This window comes from Salmo salar, chromosome 22 (assembly GCF_965601325.2).
Source record: "Salmo salar chromosome 22, fSalSal1, whole genome shotgun sequence".
Lineage (NCBI taxonomy): Eukaryota > Metazoa > Chordata > Actinopteri > Salmoniformes > Salmonidae > Salmo > Salmo salar.
Genome location: NC_138312.1, coordinates 52,905,971 through 52,925,000, shown reverse-complemented (window position 1 = coordinate 52,925,000; position 19,030 = coordinate 52,905,971). Strand labels below are relative to the sequence as shown.

At 41.9% G+C, this 19,030-nt stretch overlaps 2 protein-coding genes and 1 pseudogene across 2 annotated transcripts in view; 1 reads left to right on the top strand and 2 right to left on the bottom strand.

Annotated features, from left to right (window-relative positions):
* The window catches only part of LOC145862632 (uncharacterized), a 7,564-nt pseudogene extending 5,672 nt beyond the window's left edge, over positions 1 to 1,892 (bottom strand).
* LOC106583675 (E3 ubiquitin-protein ligase RNF182) overlaps positions 1 to 2,160 on the bottom strand; it is a 14,693-nt gene extending 12,533 nt beyond the window's left edge. Inside the window, exon 1 of the mRNA XM_014168161.3 lies at positions 1,615 to 2,160. The gene's annotated coding sequence lies outside the window, so the exon portion shown is untranslated. The remainder of the gene's footprint in view (positions 1 to 1,614) is intronic.
* Positions 2,161 to 12,132: 9,972 nt separating this feature from the next.
* Positions 12,133 to 15,801, top strand: snrpb (small nuclear ribonucleoprotein polypeptides B and B1). The gene is made up of 7 exons (NM_001141050.1): positions 12,133 to 12,244; positions 13,047 to 13,198; positions 13,594 to 13,705; positions 14,005 to 14,157; positions 14,628 to 14,757; positions 15,005 to 15,130; positions 15,503 to 15,801. Exons 1-7 carry the CDS (start codon positions 12,242 to 12,244, stop codon positions 15,538 to 15,540), a joined length of 714 nt encoding a protein of 237 aa, NP_001134522.1. The 5' UTR covers positions 12,133 to 12,241; the 3' UTR covers positions 15,541 to 15,801.
* The last annotated feature ends 3,229 nt before the right edge of the window (positions 15,802 to 19,030 follow it).

Here is a 19,030-nt window from a genome sequence, read left to right as displayed (position 1 = left end):
CTAATTCACTTTGAACCTGAGATATATTCAAAATAGTAGCATTTTGGTACTGTATAATACGATGAAGCTAATTCACTTTGAACCTGAGATATATTCAAAATAGGAGCATTTTGGTACTGTATAATACGATGAAGCTAATTCACTTTGAACCTGAGATATATTCAAAATAGGAGCATTTTGGTACTGTATAATACGATGAAGCTAATTCACTTTGAATGTAAAAATATAGCTTAGCCCAACTACTTCATTCCTACTTTGGAAACTATACTGAAATATAAGCACACTTGGCAGTGAACAGTGAAAAAGAATCCATACTTTATGAGACAGACACTATTGTGTCTTCTTCTTTCTGGTTTTAGACACAGCAAAAAGTCAACTCTGTTCTGATTTGATGTGATCAGACAGGTTGATAGGAAATGCAACTGGGAATAGTGGTGGTCAACCATTCGTTTCCACTCATTGCATTCCCGGTCTGACTGACTGAAGTCACCAATTATTTTTAAAAGCTGTACAACTAGGTTTCTTTTCTTGTCTTACAGTGTTAAGAGTGGCAGCATTGCCCAATCTATATGTTCAGCAAATGCACAGTTGCTCTGTTGCTTTTAAAGTATAAGACATGCAGTAAAACAACATTGTTTTAGATGCATGTTGTTGCCAGGCATTTTGAGTCCTGTACTGACAGACCTGTATACATTTTGGAACATTAATCAAATCCCCTTTTTAAATAGTTATAGTATAAAAAGAGTATATATAATAAAACATCAATAATTCAGTGAATTCTTCTTCTCTGACTTTCATTTCATTTTTTTTCTTCTTTCATTTTTGGGGTAAAAATGGCCAAGTCAAATAATGACACTTTTTCTTTTTTGTTGTTGATTATACTAGTTCTTGGGGATTCATTTTTCAACCCTGTCTTAAGTAAAAAAAATTATTATAAATACCTGTTGACGTTTCTCAAAGTCAAGACATTGAGCTGTTTATATTTACCATGTTAACACTATTTTGGCACTAATGAAATAACTACTTTGTGAGTGAAAACACATATGTCCAATTGAAGGCTTGTGAGGATTTAAAACAATAGCTTATTCTAATAAAGTGGGGTTTTTTATCACTACGGGTGATATCAAAAATGCCTTTTAAAATGGACTCCAAATTTAGTTTTGGCAATTAAACTGACCAATATTATTCTAGCGTAGAACCTATTGTGATAGGCTAGATATTTATTTCAGCAAAAACATGTTTACAGCAGTTGTTGTTTCTATTAGCCTGTTGTGCTGCATTAATGTATGCATTATAATTCCCAACAAGAACAACAAATGCCAGCCCTGTTGCTTTGGAATAGTATTTAGAACCACCTCATTTGAATTCAACATCCCGAAGATGTAATACATTATGTAACCTATTCTCCTGTATACTAGCTTATAGACTAATAATATTGTACGAATATATATATATATTTTTATATGTTTCTGCCAAAACCATATAGGTGTGAGCCGTGTGACAATTGTGTAATGCATAGCCTCATTGCGATTGAATATAGCCCAGTCGCAACAAGCCTAATTTAGATTCAGACTAATCCAGCAATCACATTTCGCCGCAGTTAGGTGCACTCACCCTGGATCCGCAAGTGTAGGACAACCTGGCCCACCGTGTGACAAGGTCTTCCCGTCAAGGTCCAAGGTACCCGAGGCTTATCGCCATCACGTTTCTCCCTCCCTTGTTATCTAGTGTCGCGCGTTGTCGGTGAGTCACTGTCGATATTGAGGTACCATCTGCCCGTGTCCGACTGCTACATCCCCCTCAATGCGGTAGCGCGAGCTCCGTAGCATCAGGACCTGCACGGATTTCTCTTCAGTGGTTGCTGTGGCAACAACACCAAGCTCCAGCTGCATGCGACTGAAGCTGCGCGAGCCTCAGCGGTCAAGCTTTGCTGTGGCCTGTGATGGCTGGAGACAGCAGAACCTGTGGCAGAACTGTGTGGAACCATTTCATTTCAATGCCAATCACTGGAAGGTTGTATAAATGGAATTATTCATTTTCAAGAAATTCTACATAACCATTCCATGTTAAACAAATTACAAGTAAACACACACACACAAAATCAAACAAAAGCATGGGACATGGGCTAAGAAACTGAAAGAATAGCCTACAGACGGGAGTAATAATACAAATTGTGTGTCTTTGTCGCAAGCCTTTGCTGCAGCCAGAGCCGTTTCCAAGGAAACTACCACTTTATCGCTCAATGGAAAGGCGAGCCCCGAACAAAACACGCCTTTTTTTTTGTGGCAAATTAGAATTTACACAGCAGGTTAGGAGAATACGTGTAGCATGTTAGGATAATATGGTTAAGGTTAGGAAAATGGTTAGCGTTAACGAAAATCAGAGGTGGGACACGTCACTATTATTCGAGTCACAAGCAAGTCTCAAATCACAAGTTCGAAGTCAGTCATAAGTAGATCCGCTCGAGTTTAGAGTAAAGTCCTGTAGACATATGCTCTCAATTGTTGCCCCATTTGTTCATATTCTTGATCACCAAACCATTTTTGGAGATGCATTTTCATTTATAGCAATACTCTCTCCCTACAATTTATTTGCGGTTTGGTAGTTTTCAAACCTTTTGACCCACAAGCCCCAAAAAGGAGTGGTTCAAAGCTTGGAACCGCCGCACATGCACATGCACTCGCGCACAATGGCTGCGCAAATGTAGCCTGTAATTACAGCCATAAACGGTGATGCATTTTCAAAACACAAGATACAGAAATAAACGGAGTTTTACACCTGCATTTTGAGCTGAAAGTCATTCATGATAGCAGTCAATGTCGTCTCGGGATATGTCACATTGTCACTTCTCTGGAATCCAGAGCAAGCAGGATCATAAGGCCAACCTGTATGCAGCGGGTGATGCAGAATCGGATGGAAAGCATCAGTGGCGATTTTAGTATGTAAATCTTGGTGGGGCAAACTCCCCAAAAATATTTTAGATGCATGCGAGGAAAGCCACTACAGAACACTAAACAATACATTAATTGCACTATAACGGTGACAAACGGTGCCCACAAAATGTTAGGGCCTACGTAAAGCTGTCCCAACAATAGAGCTTTCTTTTCAGCACCATGGAGTGAATCCTTACCACTGCTACACCTGACTATCAGCAGAGCCTTGTCTGGCAGCGAAACAGTTAATTCAGCCTCATTTACTGACTTAAAAAAAACAGCTGATATGGCTGACTTGCTTAAACCACTGTGGTTTAACCAATGTGCGAGTTAAGGTAGACGTAGTCAATATAACTATTTGTTCAGCACTTTTGAAATGTACAGCGACAGAATTCAGAACATGGGCCATTCCTACAGTATTCGCCCTAGTACACCAAGTCAGAACCATAGGATAAATAAAGGGGGCATTTAAGCAGACAAAGCTCTTATGACATTCGATGATGACATTTCTCTAAAACAGGCTATAGGCTACATGTGCACCACCAAGTCAGAACAGTAGGCTAAGTTATGAGGGGGAAAGGGACCAAATGATTATGGTGAGGCACATGGGCTACTAAGAGCTTACTACACTACATACACTTAGTATTACCGACTTGGAATTCTGAGTTGGAAGACTGTTGAGTTGTTGAGTTGAGTTTATTTTATTTTTACAGGGACAGTGCACATTAATCAACGTTTCAGTAAAAGTGCCGGTTTTAGCCAGACGGCTAATTTTCAACCGCAGTCCCTGGGCAGGTTATTAAAAACAATTACAATATAGAAAATCATTGAGCAGTGAGCACACGCAGAGCAACATAGGACAAGCAAAACGTAGCATACAGACAGAGCAACAAGACAAAATCCATAAAAGCAACAAAGTGTTTCCACACCTCACAAGCTACAGACAACAGACAACATGGAAAGCGACAATACACAGCTAGGGATTATGTTCACAAATCTGATTGACCTTTAGCCATGTCTTCATGTTTTTTGTGAAAGTGTGATAGGTGGTGCAGTTATGTGTGTCTGATGGCAGTATATTCCAGACATGGGAAGCTCTCACAGAGAAAGCGGATTTACTAAAGGTGCTTTTCCTTAAGGGAACTATACAGTCACCTTTCATGGCAGACCTTGTGGATCTGCTGCCTTATGTTTGGGTTTTCTGTTTAACAAAAATACTGAGTGGAGGGGGAGCCAGGCCATTTAAGATCTTGAATACAAGACATGCGTCGGTGTATTGCACACAATTTTCCCAACTCAGGAGCGCATGCTTTCTGAGGATGTAACAGTGATGATGGCTATTGGGCTTCCTTTCAAGCACTTTGAGAGCCTGTTTGTAGACAGACTGAATAGGTTTTAATGTTGTACAGCAAGCTTGGGCCCAACTAGTCAAGCAGTATGTTAAGTGGGGAAGTATCATAGATTTGAAGTACAGTTTTGCTACCTCTGTAGTCAAACAATTTCATATAAATTGGAAATTAGCTAGGTTGAATTTGGTTATTTGAATGACCTTTTTAATATGCTTTTTTAAAAGAGAGGTTGGAATCAAGTATGATGCCAAGGTACTTAAAATCAGATACCACCTGGAGCTTCTCCCCTGACACATAGACATCTGGCTCAGGAGCATCTGTTGCACTCTTTGTGAAGAACATGCAAACAGTTTTTTTCACATTGAGACGCAAACACGAGTCACTGAGCCACTTTGTAACCTGGACCATTACAGTAGTGAGTTCTTGTGCAGCTTGTTGTTTGCTCTTTGCATGCACATTTATCACTGTGTCATGTGCATACATTTGAACTTCAGACCCAGTACAGACAGAATGCAGATCATTAATGTACAGGCTGAACAGGAAGGGCCCCAGTATTGACCCTTGGGGCACGCCCACATCATAGCTAAGAGTGGGCGACAGCTCATTGCTCACTCTGACACACTGAGTTCTGCCTTCAAGGTATGATTTCATCCATCTCAAGGCATCGGGGGAAAAGTTGAACTTTGACAATTTTGTGATGAGAATCTCAAAAGGTATTTTCCCAGTTGGAGCTCATTTTTTTCAGAGTTCCCAGTTGTCTTGAACTCACTGAAATTGGAAAATTCCCAGTTCTGAGTTTCCAGTTGTTTTGAACGTGGCAGAAGTTATGCTGGATTGACAGCATGGCCTATGTATTCAACCTTTTCTGGCCCATGGTGTTGAATGTGAATGTTTATCCATTTAAGCTTGGTAAAGAGACACTTAAACCCAGAATTGGACCACACACCCTCGCCACTGAATAGCAAGCTAGTGATTGCTTTGCAACGCTTGCAGTTAGCCAATGATTCCTTCCAAACTACTCATTGTTGAATTTGCGATTTCTTATTTGTTGTGTAATGTTTATGTCCAATGGCTGATGAGCACTGATACGTTTTATCTATAATATATCTTCATATGACAAGGATTGAAAAGGATTTGCCAGTAGATTGTTGACTTGATTCAAGATGACTGCTTGTCTAGCTTGCTAGCTAAGATTTTGAAAGTATGATGTTGACATGATTAGTCCAATCAAAGCTACAGTAGATATGTGATTTGACGTAATTTTATCTGTGGCAAATGCCCTTAGCCTTCTTGGATGGGCACTTCTAATATAAATCTATGGCAGCACCTAAAGGGCTTGAATTTTCAAGCTCTCCCCGTAGATTTTGCTGTGACGTAGTGTCCACATGAGTGACAGAACACTAAGCCAATCACAGCGTAATTAGAGAACATTACCAACCCCTACGCTCTGTATTTTCCGCTGCCTGCCCCACCACCACAGAAAGCACTGAACTAGGCTGAAACACCTGTATTTTGGAGCTGCTTCACTCAAGAAAACAAAAAAGAGACCATGTTTGTATATGCGGCTTTATTACCATATATATATATATTTTTACATTGTTTGCGAAGTGATATGTGACATATTAATCCTAAAATAACATGCATAATAGGCAACATATTTTGTATTATTTGGCCCAACCTGCCCTGAACAACAGGTCACCACTGGAAAGCATGATCTGTCTGTTACAGTCTGTAGCCTTTTTCTTCCTCAAAAATATTGTAATTAATTCACCAGAATATGTTACATCTTCATCCCATAAGTATTGAAGGTAGTGCGATGTTACAGCTATCTTTAGATATAGCCAGTACCACCACTGAGGTATGTAATTAGAAAAAATATATAAACACAGCATGTAAAGTGTTGGTCCCATGTGTCATGAGCTGAAATAAAACATCCCAGAAATGTTCCATGCACACAAAAAGTTTATTTCTCTACAATTATGTCTACACATTTATTTACATGCCTGTTAGTGAACATTTCTCCTTTGCCAAGATAATACATCCACCTGACAGGTGTTGTCACGGTTGTTGTAAGAGACGGACCAAGGCGCAGCGTGTGTTGAGGTCCACATATTTATTTAACGTGAAACTTCTTCAACAAAACTAACAAGCGACAAAACGTGACTGCGTGGTGCAACAAGCACCAAATAAAACAATATCCCACAAACACAAGTGGGAGAAATGGCTACCTAAATATGATCCCCAATTAGAGGCAACAATTACCTGGTAATTGCCTCAAATTGGGAACCATACAAAACACCAACATAGAAATATTGAACTAGAACACCCCCTAGTCACGCCCTGACCTACTACACCATAGAGAACCAAGGGCTCTCTATGGTCAGGGCGTGACAGGTGTGGCATATCAAGAAGGGAAGTGTGCTCTTCACGGATGAGTCCCGGTTTCAACTGTACCGGGCAGATGGCATATGGTGTCGTGTGACATATGGTGTCATGTGTGTGAGCAGTTTGCTGAAGTCAAAGTTATGAACAGTGCCCCATGGTGGCGGTGGGGTTATAGTATGGGCAGGCATAAGCTACTGACAATGAACACAATTGCATTTTATCAATGGCAATTTGAATGCACAGAGATACGAGATCCTGAGGCCCATTGTCGTGTCATTTATCCACTGCCATCACCTCATGTTTCAGCTTGGTAATGCAAGGCCCATGTCGCAATTATCTGTACACAATTCCTGGAAGCTGAACATTTCCCAGCAGGACCGGCAGCAGGAATAACTCAGCAAGGGGGCATTAGAAATGACTAAGGGGGCACAACCATTTTCACTTGCTGATAACACAGGATGGATAATAATCGATAGTACAATTACACACAATGTATTTGCAGCCACACACGGCTGTCTTGCCGCAAGAATACAGGCTACTGCACCACTTTGCAAACATGGACAATTCATAACCAACTTGAGCAATTGCAAGTTATGACAACGCTAGATGCACAATACTCATCAATGCAATGCAAAACAGTTGCTAATTACCGTAATAACCCATGCCAATACAATTAATTTCCAATAGCGGAAAGCAAACAATAATGTACAATGCACTACCAGGATTTATCAGTACAATGCAGCTTGGACGCAGCTACCAAGCTGTCTTCCCACGAGAGTGCCGTACTACGCTGCATATGATAACAGAGAAATTAGTATTCCATGGCAACTAGTTGTTTATGGCAACACTATAGCTACATCGTTACTCAGCTATTGGCCAAGGTCTGCCCACCCTTATCAATGTAATGCAAAGCACCTCTTCTACCATATAAAACAACATTAAAAACAATCTGATTATATTATAAACCAAACATTTCCAATCCAATCACAGAAATCAAGCAGAAAACTTGGCAACAACTCCAATAAAGAAAATCACTTCTACGCCTATTTCTGACATTTGCCACGCATTTCCAAAAGCTAGAAAATAACTAAATAATACAAGCCCAGCCAGGATGCCTGTTCGTACCAAGATTCAAAAGAATTGCAGCCGCCTTGATGCTGTGTTGAACCTCCTCAAAAGTCTCGTTCCACTCCCCACAGAATTTGCTTCTAAAATCCCTCTCAAATGCTAGTTGAATCAGCTGCACTTTCCTCCTGTGCAACATGCTCCGTCTGTGCTCACTGAATACGTTTTTCAATGTTGAAAGAGTTCTCGCAAGTTGCCATGGATGCTGCAAATGTTAATCCCAGCTTCAATGCCAGTCATTACAGTAAGCATTGCTGTTAGAGGCCCGGAGTATCGATCCAAAATGCTCTGCGTAGTCCATTTTTCTTCTCCAGATCAGGTGATTTCAGTCTGTAGAAACTGGCGTGACAGTAAACTCAGCTTCCACAAAATCTCCTGAGATTAAGTCCAGCAGTGGTTTCACCTTTTTCACATCCATAAATGTTTCATTCTCTGGGTGCAAGGCACACAGGGCCTCAACAAGTTGACTGTTTTGTTCGTTAAATCTTGCTGACATTTCTCCCAGTACAGCATCCAGAGTGCTGAAAAACAGTCTTTTGGACTCCCTCTCATTTATTTCTTCTTGCTGGCCCATTGTTGTTTCGACCACATATTCTTTCAGATTACTACTCACTACTCTTTGCCGTTTGCTTGGAGCGGAGGTGTCCGTGTATTTCTCCCATAACTCATCAAACTCACTTTCACGTCGTAGTTTTTTCACGCAATTGTGGGCACTGCGGACGACTCGGATGCCAGTGAACAGATCAGTTGATCAGCCTGAAGTAACTTGTTGGGGGGGGGGGGGGGTCTAGCAGGCTGAGTACTTTGTGGTCCATGAAGGCAATGAATCTGAAGCTCGGTTTGTAAACAGCGTTCAATAGGCCCACAGCCTCAAGTCGCACCTCGGTACCATAGGTGCGGGTACTCTCGATTTCTCTGAGCAGGTGGATGATGCTGTCCAGAGATTTTATAATGACACTCACTGTGGCCAGTTTCTCTCCTGAATATTGCACAGACACAATTGGTTTCCTGAGAAACTTGTAAAGGGAAATATACACATAAAAAAAGTCATCCAATGCACCCTCAGAGGACATAGCGTGCACTATGACTAAATACAGCTGGTGATTAAAGCAATGCACATACGGCACTTCCCGATTCAGTTTGTCCTGCACCACCTTTCATAACATTGACTAAGAATCTTCTCGGTGCTAAGGCCAACATTTGTTAGCTCTGACAAGACCAAGTTAGTCAGTGATAAAGCATCACATGCTTTACTCGTTGCCATTGACACTAGCCGCTCACAAACACGGTTGTTTTCGCCCACATAACGAGTACAATTGAAATGTTCTCGCACCCGGTTGGGTCTTCCGTCCCATCCACTTTAACTGTGTACCATGAATCACCTACTTCCTTCACAATTTCCTCTGTGACTACCTCACTCATGAGCCCAATTATTTTGTTCTGGATGTCATGAGATGTGTATGTGGCATTGCAGGGAATTGTGCTTAAGGCACTAGCAAGTTCCTTGTCTTTCCTGAGCGTATAATCTAACATCACCAGGAATAGTCCACCGCCCCCTTCCCCTCTTGCGTCCATCGCATCCAAAGTTACACTGTTTCTTGGTATTGATGTCTTCACTGTTGTTCTACAATGTGGAAGGTAGTGGAAGTGGAGAAGAACCCTTGAATGGGTAGGTGTCCAAACTTTTGACTGGTACTGTGTGTGTATGTGAGAAACCAGTACGGAGCAGTACGGAGAAAAACATGTATGAAATGTATGCATTCACTACTGTAAGTCGCTCTGGATAAGAGTGTCTGCTAAATGACTAAAATGAAAATGTAGGAAGCTCGTTGACAGCAAGAAATTCCACAATCGAAGATAAATACATACGATATCTTGCAAGCTGTGCAGAATTCACAAGTTTTGAAATCACCGCTCCCTGTGCATTCCTTGCTTGTTTTTCTGTCCAAAGTACCATGCATTTCAAATGTTATTTGCTTGATGCGTGCCTCGACGACCCTGGCCTTGGTGATTAGCATCGGCTCAGTGGCCTTGTGGTTCTCCCCCTCCCCGCCACTTTGATCTGATGCTGCCGTTGTGCCCTGGCGAAGCCACTTTCTAATATCCATCATGCTATCAGCTACCTACCTAACTGTTAACCTTAGCTAAATTACATCCAGCTGCTCTGTGAAACTTTTTTTTCTTCGTAGTATGTAACTTTGAAAGTAAACCTAAACGGTCAAATTTACCTCGCCCTTCTCTGTGAAAGCCAATCAACTGGTAAATGTGTATGACGTACGTATGATGCGTGCAAGGGAGTTGCATGAATGAAGCATACACAACAAATTGGTTGGGCATGACGGTGGGGGCAGATTGTGATACAAAACTGAAGGGGCACAATATTCCAACTAAGGGAGCATTGCCCCCTCGTGGTGCCGGGCCTGCTCACCAGACATGTCACCCATTGAGCAGGTTTGGGATTCTCTGGATCGAAGTGTATGACAGCATTTCCTTTGTGCGCCAAATGATGTTGACAGGTCATTGATCAACATTCAAGACACGCAACTTGTTGGTTCTCAAGCACAGTTTAGATGTTTTTGAAACAAGAATTTTGTGCAATGGCATAGACCTATGTTAGTGACTAGATCGAATAAGCAAAGGTATAAATATAAAATGCAAATGTTAGGCTATATGTAGCCAATTACAATATGTATGAAAAAAATATGTTTCCCATTCAGTGGGAACCCACACACCAAACCTTCTTCTATAAGGTTTAACAGCGGTTGGCATCCAATTTGTTGCATTACAGCCACCTACTAGACTGGAGTACAACTCCCTTATACTTTACTTGAAAAATAAAAATGTACTAAATAAATACCCTACCATCTAACACTATACTATATTATATAAAATAACATTAACACCCCCCTACTCTACTAATGAAATTTATTTATTCCTAATTCATGCCATCACCCTGAAAGGATGGGACATCACCACTTAACACATCCTGTAACTCTTCTGCTGTCAAGTCTCACACACCCAAATACCTCTGCAACTGCTACCACAACCTCCATTTTCTGAGACTTCCGTTCCATCCCTGCAGTACAATTGATAACCATTGCTATAAATGCTAAAAATCCAATCTTACTCTAACTTATTTAACTTTTTGGCCTATCCCTCTGTACTGGTATATCTCTACTACTCTCACCACTCCTCCCCCTTATCACTCCTTTCATTGGTTCCCTTTTCTTGAGAACGAAACAATTCACTTTTCTTGCCCCCATTCGTTTTACTTCGAGTGCATTCTTCCTCTGCCCAACAGAAACACAAACAATTATCACTAGACCACTTCTAGTTACCCTCAACGATTCCACATGACCCAACTAACCCACCAAACCTTTCTCACTGAACTAGCTCACCCCGGCCTGTGTAGATTGACAGTTTGCTGGTCCAATCAGATGGCTGAGTGTGCGTCTCCCAAGCCAATCAGTTTTTTTATTTTCCTTTTAGAAAAGGGCATTAATGTCCCTGGCTGAGACTCTGTGCCACAAAATGAGTGACAAAACCTGGCCAGACAATAACCGGTAATCAGTCTCAAGTCAAAGTCGAGTCCTGAGTGTTGAGGCTCCAAGTCAAGTTATTTTACTTTCTATCAAATGAAGTCTCAAGTCATAAAATGTGTCAAAGTCATGTGACTCGAGTCCACACTGGCGAAAATGCACTTGTACGGAAGTGGCATGCAGGGAGTCCCAACGGAAACTACGCTTGCGCAAAAAATATATTTTGTGTTTCACTTTCTATGTTCCCGTAAGAACCCATTCTGAGCGTACATTATATTATTATCATACATGTGTACCATTATCTGTTTTAAATATGTTAAATATATATAATTGAGTTATGAAACAAAAATATAAATGATACGTCATTTTGACTTTTGTGCTATCCAGATCCTTGGGATGTTCCTACTCTTACCCTAGCCCCTAACCTTAACTATAAGCCTTACCTAACCTGTACCCTATCCTTCACCCTTACCTTAACCATTTTAAATCCACGATAGCAAGGTCCGTTATTTTGAGTGACTGAATAAATGACACACGGTGGTTTTAACGGGGACACACTTTTCACGTAACTTCGATTGCAACTACGAACGGAGGTGATTTTCGTAGCAGGTGAATGAGAGCATTTTCGCAAACCCTAAACCTTTTCCTTAATTTAACTTAATTATCCTAACCTGTTATGCACATTCTCCTAACACGCTACTAAGAAGTTACTTCCGGTCATAGCTTGTATCGAAGTGGCGTGTAAAGAGCGCTTCTCGCTTTTAACGGGTTCACACGAGTGCATCGTCACTTCCTGTAACTCGCGGATAAAGACGGACCTGGCAGCACCTAGTTTGGGAGCTTCGCGGGTCAATTTTTTGAGTTTGCTTGGCGTGATCCGAGTTACATCGGAGCCATCAGAACTGCAACCATGGTAAGGCTTTTATTCTTGACTCAATTGAAGTATGATTTACGTATTTTATGATATATTTTAGTTTTTTTTATTCAGTGGAAACTTTATTTTCTGTCCGGGTGACGAACGTCAGTACAACGTAGGCGTGTAGGCCTTTGTTTCACTCTTAGCTTATAAGACTACAATGGCTAGCTACATTCGCCATTTGAAACAAATTGCATACGTTTATGATACTGTTGTAATGTGCTTTTTCATACAATAGTTTTGACCAGCACGTCCATGCAAAACTAAACCCTGGCCGTAGTTGATCATGACCAGAACTTGTTTAGGTAGCATAGCTAGCTAACGCTAGTTGGTTGGCTGCATGCTCATGCCTGGCTTCATTCATTCACGTTAGGCTCCAAGCCCGTCAACGTTATCATGATTGTATGTTGCCATCGAAATGTCCACCTGACAATTTACCACTTTGTCGTGGCGAAAGTGCCGCTTGTCTGTCTGCTAGTCCAGTTTTTTTTTTTTTGGTAGGTAGCATTACTTGACTAATATATTCAATCTACAACCTACCTAGTTTTCTAGTTGCTACAATCAAGGTTCCTCCTTTTTGTTCTTGAGGTCTGGTCATGATCTGAGTTAAGAATGTATTAATTTCCATGCCAGCAATGATGGCCGATAGTCAGTGGGTAACTTGGTTCAATTTGGGTTGATCTGTCAGTGATGCTCATTTGAGCTGAACCTGATGCTGTAAATAATTGAAGCATGATTACTGAGGTTTGTCAATTCTTAGTATAGTGTTGCAAGAATTGATTTATGCCTAATTTTACAGACTGTTGGAAAGAGTAGTAAGATGCTGCAACACATCGACTTCAGGATGCGGTGCATCCTGCAGGACGGTCGTATCTTCATCGGGACTTTCAAAGCCTTTGACAAACACATGAACCTCATCTTGTGTGACTGTGACGAGTTCAGGAAGATAAAGTAAGTAATGTTTTTTTGTTAAGAACAATCAGTAATTGCTTTTGGATCTCTATCATTACATTTGCCGCTATCAAACAGGGCAGGTTTAGAAAGGTTGACAGTGGTTCTGTTGCAGTGATTGACCATTATAGCTGAACCTGATGTTGAAACAAATTACTTTAGCAGGATTACTCTGAGCCCAGAAGCATTCACTGAATGGGGGGGTAGCCTAATGGTTAAAGGTGAGCCATCAACTAGATGGTTGCCAGTTCTAATCCTGGGTCTGACTGCAAAAATGTCGAAGTGAGCTGGCAAATGGATGGTTGCTTATCAGATCCTTCATGCTATTGTATTCCAGACAAGGAAATAGAAGGTACAAATCTTTTTTGCTCTAACCCCTACTCTCCCCTTGACAGGCCCAAGAATTCCAAACAGCCTGAGCGTGAAGAGAAGAGGGTACTAGGCCTGGTGCTGCTCAGAGGAGAGAATCTGGTCTCCATGACAGTGGAAGGACCCCCTCCCAAAGATGTAAGCCGTTCCTCACCACCTGTAGGGTTTCTGTAGTGTAAATGCTCAGTGTCTGTCATAATGAAGGCATTTTATCACAGTGGGGTTTCCTACTCGATGGGTGGCTTAATTGGATCAATGTGGGAGGTTTACCAGTTAGTTTGTTCTGTGGCAGTGATGATCATTTTAGCTGAACCTGATGCTGAAACCAATTGAAGCAGGATTACTCTGAGCCCAGAGCCGTTTAATCATTTGAGATTTAACTGTACTTAGAAATTCATAGGGGTGTTATCTGACCTAGTGTCCCCCCCCCCCCTCAGACTGGCATTGCCCGTGTGCCCCTGGCTGGTGTGGCAGGAGGCCCAGGAGTTGGCAGGGCTGCTGGCAGAGGCGTCCCTGCCGGAGCACCCATGCCCCAGGCACCCGCAGGCCTCGCTGGGCCGGTCAGGGGAGTAGGAGGCCCCTCGCAACAGGTAAGCTTAAGGTCTCGGGTCACAAGTTCCCTCTTATCCCATCTGCATCTTACTGAGAACTAAAGATAGGTAATGGTGCTATGGTGGACGATTACTGGGGATTAGCTTGCAGATTTCTCTTGGGTGGGTACTATTTTTTTGCTTAAGTCCAAACAATATTTTTTGTATGTTTTCAGGATGGAACAATGCTAGGCAAATTGAAAATTCCATAAACACTATATTTAGCAGTATAGATCTTGTTTGACAAAAGTCATGGTAAAGTGCGTAGACTAGATAATGTGCTTTAAAACAGCACGGTCTTCTCTCTGCTGCGTCTGAGATTTTACTGTAGAGATTTGTATAATTGCATGAGTTTGATTACACAAGTTCAGTATTAATCGATCTCTGGAGATTTTGATGTCTGAGTTGGGGCCTTGGAACTACGCTATTTGGTTTGACCACAGTGTTAAATGCGGTACCCCCTTCCCAAGGTAATGACCCCACAGGGCAGGGGAACGGTCGCTGCAGCAGCAGCTGGTGCCACCCTTGCTGGTGCCCCCACACAGTACCCACCAGGCAGAGGAGGACCCCCTCCCATGGGTCGTGGTGCACCCCCTCCAGGTAAGGACTGAATCACAATGGCTGCCTAGCTTCATTCGCAGTGGAAAGTAGACTTTTGTTCTGTTGCAGTGATGATTGATAATTAGAGCTGAACTTGATGCTGAAACATTACATCAGCTGGATTACTCTGAGCCCAGAACCTTCACTCAACTTCGCATGATCAACATTTGTATTTAGGAAGTGGGTATTTGTGCTTACATTAATTTATTGACTGGGATTAACATAATCTATGCTTTGCCCACTATAGGTATGATGGGTCCTCCCCCCGGCATGAGGCCTCCCATGGGTCCTCCAATGGGAATGCTCCCTGGCCGTGGAGGTCCAATGGGCATGCCCCCTCCCGGCATGAGGCCACCACACCCAGGCATGAGAGGTGAGGGTGACTATCTTTCAGGATTCTGAGTAAAATTTGTTTGGCTGTGTTTACACAGGCAGCTGAAATCAGATATTTTTCTTAATTATTGGCAAAAGGTCTGTTTGGTCAAAACACCAATTAGTGGCAAAAGATCAGATTTGTGCTGTCTGTGTACACTCAGCCTTTGAGACATCAGTTCTGTTGCGGTGATGATTTTCATTTGAGCTGAACCTGATGCTGATGAAGCTCATTGAAGCAGGATTACTCTGAGCCCAGATGCATGAACTCAGGTTGAGTTTTGTCTTTGGAGACTTGATGTTAAAATGAGTTAATGCTTCATTATTCAAGCCATGGCACTTTTACTATTAATCCTGAATATTCTCTTTCCAGGCCCACTACCCCCAGGAATGCGTCCCTCCAGACCTTGAGTCTCCCTACTGGACTGATGATTTGAGTGTAATCCCTTCAAAATCCTGTTCTTTAGGCTCCTGTATAGTTTGAATTTTGTAACTTTGTTTTGATTTTTTTTAAATAAAGTGTCATGGACGATTTGTTTTAAAATGTTGGCCTCTGACTTGCTATGCAGATTAAAGTGAGTATTGATGCCGTGTTTGGCTGAAGCGTGTACGCGGTGAGGGTGATTTGTTGAACAGACAATATGGTGGTCTTAATAAATTGTCTTAAGAGCTTGTCCTTGCATTTATCAATCCACCATGCTCTCAATGATTCATTTGGCACTGATGCTATGATGGCCAAGGATCCATTTTATTTTTTGTATTGATGGGTCAGACTATTGGGCCAGTTTCCTGACTCTAATCCACCAAGTGCCATGATGGCCTGCTGTTCACGGGGATTGCATTATTGTGTCATTTTAAACGTCTATTGTCTGACAGATCTTTCCACAATTATTTGGATGGAAAATGGCAGTGGACTATTGGTCTTAAAGTATGAGCATGTTTTTAAAAACGGAACCATAAATGCGTCCACCTATGGTGGAAAACCAGATTTCCTTGGGAAATATTGTATTGTCTGAGCACTTTAATGCTCGCATTAAGTGGTTCCCTACTGCCAACTGGAAAGTTTATCTGCCCCATGTACACCCAAAGTTGCCTTTCACCAATGCGGTTATGGTCTTAAGTACCCACCTGTGGATGGGCCTAGTACCCCTGGTTGGGAATAGTTGGTAATGCCGAACAACATTTATATAGGGGGTACTGTGAAGCCCTCATGTCTCCTTAACTCCCTAACCACTGAAGCCACCATGCCTCCATCTTAACACTAACCATTTAATATTTGTTTATGCCACATGTATTCTATTAGACACGATGCGTACTTATACTTTAAACTGCCCTTAAAGTATATAGTTATTGAGATTGTTAATGTCCCCACTACAACAAAATACATCTAACAATTAATTGATATACTGTTGCTTTCTTATGGAGGACTGGTCCTACTGGGGTGTGCCAATATAACTGACCAGAGGCTTCAAAGCCTCAATGACCAGTAGATGGCAAAGAATCCAAAGGTTTCAAATATTCCGACTCCTTGACTTTTTCCACATTTTATTACTGATTTACAAAATGTATTAATCTGCACACAATACCCCATAATGACAAACCCGGTTTAGACATTTCTGCAAACGTATTAAAAATAAATGGAAATATCACATTTCCATACAGTACCAGTCAAGTTTGGCCACCTACTCATTCAAGGGTTTTGTCTATCTTTACTATTTTCTGCATTGTAATGAAGACAAACTATGGAATCATGTAACCAAAAAAAGTAAAATTAACACCCTTTTCCTTGACAGCTTCACACATTCTTGGCATTCTCTTAACCAGCTTCACCTGGAATACTTTTCCAACAGTCTTGAAGGACTTTCCACATATGCTGAGCTCTTGTTAGCTGCTTTTTACTCTGCAGTCAAACTCTTCCCAAACCATCTCAATTGGGTTGAGATCAGGGGATTGTGGAGGCCAGGTCATCTAATGCAGCACTCAATCACTCTCCTTGGTCAAATAGCCCTTACTCAGCCTGGAGGTGTGTTGGGTCATTGTCCTGTTGAAAAACATATATTCTAAATAAGTCACAGACACCAGCAAAGCACCATCACACCTCCGCCATGCTTCATGGTGATAACCACACATGTAGAGATAATCTGTTCACTTACTCTGCATCTCACAAAGTCAGCAGCTGGAACCAAAAATCTCAAATTTGGACTCGTCAGACCAATGGACAGATTTCCACTGGTCTAATGTCCATTGCTTGTGTTTCTTTGCCCAAGCGTGTCTCTTCTTATTGGTGTCCGTTAGTAGTGGTTTCTTTGCAGCAATTTGACCATGAAGACCTGATTCAGAGTCTCTGAGCAGTTGATGTTGAGATGTGTCTTACTTGAACTCTGTGAAGCATTTATTTGTGCTGCAATTTCTGAGGCTGGTAATTCAAATTAATTTATCCTCTGCAGCAGAGGTAACTCTGGCTCTTCCTTTCTTGTGTTGGTCCTCATGAGAGCCAGTTTCATCATTGGCGCTTGATGGTTTTTGCGACTGCACTTAAAGAAAGTTTCAAAGTTCTTGACATTTTCCAGATTGACTGACCTTCCTGTCTTAAAGTAATGATGGACTGTCATTTCTCTTTGCTTATTTGAGCTGTTCTTGCCATAATATGGACTTGGTCTTCTGTATACCAACCCTACCTCATCACAACACAACTGATTGGCTCAAACGCATTAAGAAGGAAAGAAAGTTAACTTTTAACAAGGCACAACTGTTAATTGAAATGCAAAGCTGTCATCAAGGTAAAGGGTGGCTACTTTGAAGAAGTTTGGTTACTACAGGATTCCAGATGTGGTATTTCATGGTTATGATGTCTTCACTATTATTCTACAATGTAGAAAATAGCAAAAATTAAGAAAAACCATGGAATGAGTAGGTGTCCAAACTTTTGACTGGTACTGTAAGTATTCAGACCCTTTACTCAGTACTTTGTTGAAGCAACTTGGTAGCGATTACAGCCTTGAGTCTTCTTGGGTATGACACTACAAGCTTGGCACACCTGTCTTTGGGTAGTTTCTCCCATTCTTCTCTCCAGAGCTTTGCTGCACAGCTATTTTCAGGTCTCTCCAGAGATATTCGATCGGGTTCAAGTCCGGGCTCTGGCTGGGCCACTCAAGGACATTGAGACTTGTCCTGAAGCCACTCTTGCAATGTCTTGACTGTGTATTTTTGGTCGTTGTCCTGTTAGAAGGTGAACCTTTGCCCTAGTCCCATTCCCTGCCGCTGAAAAACACCCCCACAGCATGCCACTGCCACCACCATGCTTCACCGTGAGGATGGTGCCAGGTTTCCTCCAGACATGACGATTAACTTTCAAGCCAAAGAGTTCAATCTTGGTTTCATCAAACCAGAGAATCTTGTTTCTCATGGTCTAAGAGTCCTTTAAGTACCTTTTGGAAAACTCCACGCAGGCTGTCATGTGCGTTTTACTGAGGTGTGGCTTCTGTCTGGCCACTCTACCATAAAGGCCTGATTGGTGGAGTGCTGCAGAAATGGTTGTCTTTCTGGAAGGTTCTCCCATCTCCACAGAGGAACTCTGGAGCTCTGTCAGAGTTCTTGGTCACCACCCAGGCCAAGGCCCTTCTACCCCAATTGCTCAGTTTGGCTGGGCGGCCAGCTTTAGGAAGTCTTGGTGGTTCCAAACTTCTTACATTTAAGAATGATGGAGGCCACTGTGTTCTTGGGGACCTTCAATTCTGCCGACATTTTTTGTTACCCTTCCCCAGATCTGTGCCTCGACACAATCCTGTCTCTGAGCTCTACGGACAATTCCTTCGACCTCATTGCTTGTTTTTTTGGTCTGACCTTTATAAGGTCCCACACTGTCAACTGTGGGACCTCTTAAAGACAGGTGTGTGCCTTT

Excerpts from the sequence above, each read along its gene's own strand:
- snrpb (NM_001141050.1), top strand. Across the intron at positions 13,199-13,593 it reads GACGAGTTCAGGAAGATAAA|GCCCAAGAATTCCAAACAGC; the intron begins GTAAGTAATGTT and ends TCCCCTTGACAG. Across the intron at positions 14,758-15,004 it reads TCGTGGTGCACCCCCTCCAG|GTATGATGGGTCCTCCCCCC; the intron begins GTAAGGACTGAA and ends TGCCCACTATAG.